Below are 5000 nucleotides of genomic sequence, written 5' to 3'. Positions count from 1 at the left end.
ATCAAGTCTTGTTTATTCAGGAAGCAGCCTCTGGAACGCTCTTCCGGACGCCCTGCGGCAATCCACCAGCACGGATTCTTTTAGAACCAAATATTCTTTCCATTTAATGAACTCTATGAACAAATAAACTTGATTGGTTGGTATGTTTTCTTTGTATACAGTTGTTCATTATCGGAATTATGGTTTATTGTGACAAAATCACGAAGATTTGGCTCTGTAATACATTGTTTTGCTGAGCTAATGTATTGTTGGGTTACTTTCCGTTTATCTTCATTGCTTTACACCCAATTTTGAACACTACCTTATGATCTACAATGCTTCTACATAATGCGCTTCATGTACATAAACTTATATGTTCTACCATTAATGTTTTTATGTAACCTTTTTCTAGTCATAGTTATAGTAAAATAGTTTAGTCCCTCTTTAGGGCGAGGGCCAGATGCAAAAAAGCATATCTATGCTTATTCTTGTCACCCTCGAAAAATAAAGATTTGTCGTTGTCATTGTCATTGTCATTCTCTCTCTCTTACTCTCGTCTGTCTCTGTCTCTCTCTCACTCTTCTCTCTCCCTTTCTCTCTCTCTCTCAGTCTCTCTCTCTCTCTCTCTCTCTCTCTCTCTCTCTCTCTCTCTCTCTTTCTCTCTCTTTTGACTAGGTGTAAGGACAAAATGTATATCCTTGCATAACAAAAATCTATCAATCAATCAATCACTCTGTTTTATTTTAGGTCACATTATTTATAACCCCGGATATAATTATTGAATTCTACGTTACAGATCTATTTTTTATATTTAGTCAAGTTTTGACTAAATATTTTAACATCGAGGGGGAATCGAAACGAGGGTCGTGGTGTATGTGCGTGTGTGTGTGTGTGTGTGTGTGTGTAGAGCAATTCAGACTAAACTACTTGACCGATCTTTATGAAATTTGACATGAGAGTTCCTGGGTATAAAATCCCCGAACGTTTTTTTCATTTTTTTGATAAATGTCTTTGATGACGTCATATCCGGCTTTTCGTGAAAGTTGAGGCGGCACTGTCACGCCCTCATTTTTCAACCAAATTGGTTGAAATTTTGGTCAAGTACTCTTCGACGAAGCCCGGGGTTCGGTATTGCATTTCAGCTTGGTGGCTTAAAAATTAATTAATGACTTTGGTCATTAAAATCGGAAAATTGAAAAAAAAAACATTTTTATAAAACGATCCAAATTTACGTTTATCTTATTCTCCATTATTTGCTGATTCCAAAAACATATAAATATGTTATATTCGGATTAAAAACAAGCTCTGAAAATTAAATATATAAAAATTATTATCAACATTTTTTTTTTCGAAATCAATTTAAAAACACTTTCATCTTATTCCTTGTCGGTTCCTGATTCCAAAAATATATAGATATGATATGTTTGGATTAAAGGCAGAGTAAGCCTCCCGTAAACCATCACAGATACGGTCAGGCTTTTACACACAGTACAAACACCATTTCATTTAAACACTCACCAATTAAGAACATCCTAGGTGCCCTCCGTAAAGAGCGAACAATTTTCAAAGAATTTATTTTTGCGTGGTTTATCTTACCCCTGAGCCATCGTGAACCCGTGTGATCCAGTTTTCCCTTTTCACAATGCAGTCGTCATAGTTAGTCATTTGAATGCGACTCGACGTGAGCTTATCTACAATAGCACGTTTTTTTTATGCACGAAACAACGGCTGTGGTTCACAAGAACTCTAGCGATGGCTTTTGACTGTTGAGAGGAACGGCGATTTGCACTGATAAACCGGCCGTCGTCTGCTACGACCCTTGCGTGACCCTGCTTCCGGGCTTTTCTTTTTTTAAACTTTCACAACTTCGAATTGTTCTGATCTTGTCTTGATGAAAAACGAATTCTTTTATGATTAAAGAATGTTTGTGTAACAAGCTGTCAATTTATTATTTAGATTTTAAAAGTTAGGTCTAGCGCAAAAACGAGGCGCCGTTGTTGTTAACGGAACAAGTCTACGAAAATAAATTCTTTGAAAATGTCTCACGCTCGACAGAAAGCAGCCAGGATGTTCCCGTTCGGTGAGCGTTCAAATGGAAGTATGCTGGTACTGTATTTAGACGCTCGGGGAGCTCTGTGATGGTTTACGGGAGGCTTACTGTGCCTTTAAAAACACGCTCAGAAGGTTAAAAAGAATACAGATAAAGAAAAGCGTGCTATCCTTCTCAGCGCAACTACTACCCCGCTCTTCTTGTCAATTTCACTGCCAATGCATCGAGCTGTGGACTGACGATGCTACGAGTATACGGTCTTGCTGCGTTGCATTGCGTTCAGTTTCATTCTGTGAGTTCGACAGCTACTTGACTAAATGTTGTATTTTCGCCTTACGCGACTTGTTTTTTTTGTGTGTGTGTGGTTGTTTTCTTCCATACATTCGTAACTAACTATGCTGCCCTCTCCATGAAAATGTACATTTATCTGAACTTACTTATTGCATGTCTCAGCATCGATGTTTTCGTCCCACGCGCTTCATTCATAGTCTCACCTTATTTTTTTCTGTATTTTTTTTTCTTTTCTTTTTCTATTTCATTACATTTTTTTCTCTGTAAATCCTCCTGTTTTGATTAAGTTCCCCATACCCCCCTCCTACATTTTGTTCTTCTGGTTAATAATTATGTTGTCCACCATCATGAAAACTTGTGTAACTTAGCATTGTTATGGTCACGTCAAATAAGCATCTGCTTGAGTTCGTGTCCTAGCTGCATTTTTGTCAATTGTTTCATGTCATGTATTTTGAATAAAATTGTGTTTAAACCAACAAGTTCATCTTCAGAAATTCAAAAATTCAAATCAGTAATACATTTTCCAAAGACATGCGTGTTTCATGCAACTCTGTATATGTGTACACATGTGACTCTTGATGAGAACAACTATTCCTTGGGTTCGTTTTAGTTCTGTTATTCTTGAAGTGAAGCTGTGTATCCCGCCTTCAGCAGTTTATGTCAGGAATCAGGAGAGACTTGTTCTGGGCTTGCTGTTCTTTGTCCGTCGCACCTGAAACACAGTGCACTCTGTCATTTTTCTCACACCAGAATACAACTTGCACCAACCCATCAAAGTTTAGGATGCTTTATATTTTTTTGTGCGCTAACACATTTTGTGGATATTGTTATCTGTTGCTTCATGTAACGATGCACGAAGCCCACAAACATACACTATTTAATTTCTGTCCATCGATCGGGTTCTTGTTTCGACGCACGACGGGCGCGGTGGCCTAGTGGATAAGACATCAGCCTCCTAATCGGAAGGTCGTGAGTTCGAATCCCGGCCGCGGCCGCCTGGTGGGTTCAGGGTGGAGATTTGTCCAAACTCCCAGGTCCTGATAGTGCCCCTCGTGTGTACACGCAAGCACAAGACCACAAGTGCACACGGAAACGATCCTGTAATCCATGTCATAGTTCGGTGGGTTATAGAAACACGAAAATACCCAGCATGCTCCCCCCGGAGTCGGCGTATGGATGCCTGAATGGCGTTTAAAAACGGTCATACACGTAAACATCCACTCGTGCAAAAACACGAGTGAACGTTGGAGTTTCAGCCCATGACCAAAGAAAAAGAAGAAGAAGAAGAAGTTTCGACGCACGTTTACTTCGCCGTGTTTTTTCTAGTACAAGGGCAAGCAACCTTCCAAAACAGTGACGTACTACACAATACAACAGAAGTGTTGCTTCCCATCTGAACAAACCAAACGAACACGAGACCAAATCGTGAAAAGTACTAACCTGTTGTGTATGCCTTGTCCTTTCCGTCTGGCATGAGCAAGGCCTTGCCGTGAAACACACACCTGTGCAGCGTGACGTGGACGATGCCCAGACAGACACAGGTGATGGACAGTGCTCGGAATGTCCACCTGGCTCCGATCTTACTGAAGAGAGCTCCGGTCAACAGGCTGCCCAGTCCTTTACCTGAAGCGGGTCCGCAATTGCAAGGGTTATGACATGTTAACAAACGAACAGACAGGCGGACACACAGACACTTCAGCACGCATGCAGATAGAAGCGCAAATGCGCGCGCGTGCACACACACACACACACACACACACACACACACACACACACACACACACACACACACACACACACACACACTTTCACATACACCCACCAACACACACGCGCGCGCACACTGACACGCAACCACGCACATACACCCACCCACACACACAGACACACACATACAGACACACACACACACACACACACGCACACACACACACACACACACACACACACATGTACATGCGCACACGCACACACACACATGCACGCACGCACACACAGTTCACCCACCCACCCACCCACACACACACACACACACCCACACACACACACACACACAATACCACCACCACTTAGAACAAAAACAACAACAAAATACTAGCAACGACAGACGATTCCTTCACAAAGTTAGCAACTCTTGTTTCAATTGATTCTTTACACGACTTGATTTTGTCCTACTTTATTTTGTTAAGGCTTCAATGTTTTCAGGTCTTCATTTTAATATCGGGTCCTATTGAGAAAAAAAAGTTTAAAAAAAACACACACAAGATATATTCAAAGCAATCAAGGCACACCATATAATAACTTCGGAGATTTCGAGAAGTTACCACTAGTTCATAATTTTCATGTGTGTGTACTGACCAATGCCGAAGTTGAGACCGCTGACCAGTCCCTGCGTGGTTGCGGTCAGACCTGGCGGGGAGATGGAACTGGCGTGTGTGGTCACAGCAGACCACGTGACCCCAAAGGTCAGGCCGTGCACCCACTCAATAAACAGCACGTGCCAGGCGTTGCTAAGCAACGAATAGGCCATGAAGCGAGCGCTAAGAACGAGCAGGGTACAGCTCAGGCAGGCGATTGTCCCGAAACGGTTGATGAACGATCCGGAGATGAAGAAAAAGGGGATCTTGGAGGGAATGAAAATGCGAAAGTAAATTATTAATCATGGCAATAATGCATACTG

The 5000-nt window shown here is 41.7% G+C and overlaps 1 protein-coding gene across 1 annotated transcript in view; it reads right to left on the bottom strand.

The window, feature by feature from the left end:
• Nucleotides 1-2380: 2380 nt before the first annotated feature.
• Nucleotides 2381-5000, bottom strand: part of LOC138954757 (major facilitator superfamily domain-containing protein 6-like) — a 4448-nt gene continuing 1828 nt past the window's right edge. The window contains exons 2-4 of the mRNA XM_070326528.1: nt 4679-4943; nt 3761-3943; nt 2381-3032 (exon numbers count right to left, since the gene is read on the bottom strand). Of these exons, the coding sequence (XP_070182629.1) occupies nt 2968-3032; nt 3761-3943; nt 4679-4943 (513 nt within the window). The 3' untranslated portion in view covers nt 2381-2967. The remainder of the gene's footprint in view (nt 3033-3760; nt 3944-4678; nt 4944-5000) is intronic.

Source organism: Littorina saxatilis, unplaced genomic scaffold (assembly GCF_037325665.1).
Source record: "Littorina saxatilis isolate snail1 unplaced genomic scaffold, US_GU_Lsax_2.0 scaffold_623, whole genome shotgun sequence".
Lineage (NCBI taxonomy): Eukaryota > Metazoa > Mollusca > Gastropoda > Littorinimorpha > Littorinidae > Littorina > Littorina saxatilis.
Note: the sequence above shows the minus strand (reverse complement) of the source record. Positions and strands in the feature narration are given on the sequence as shown.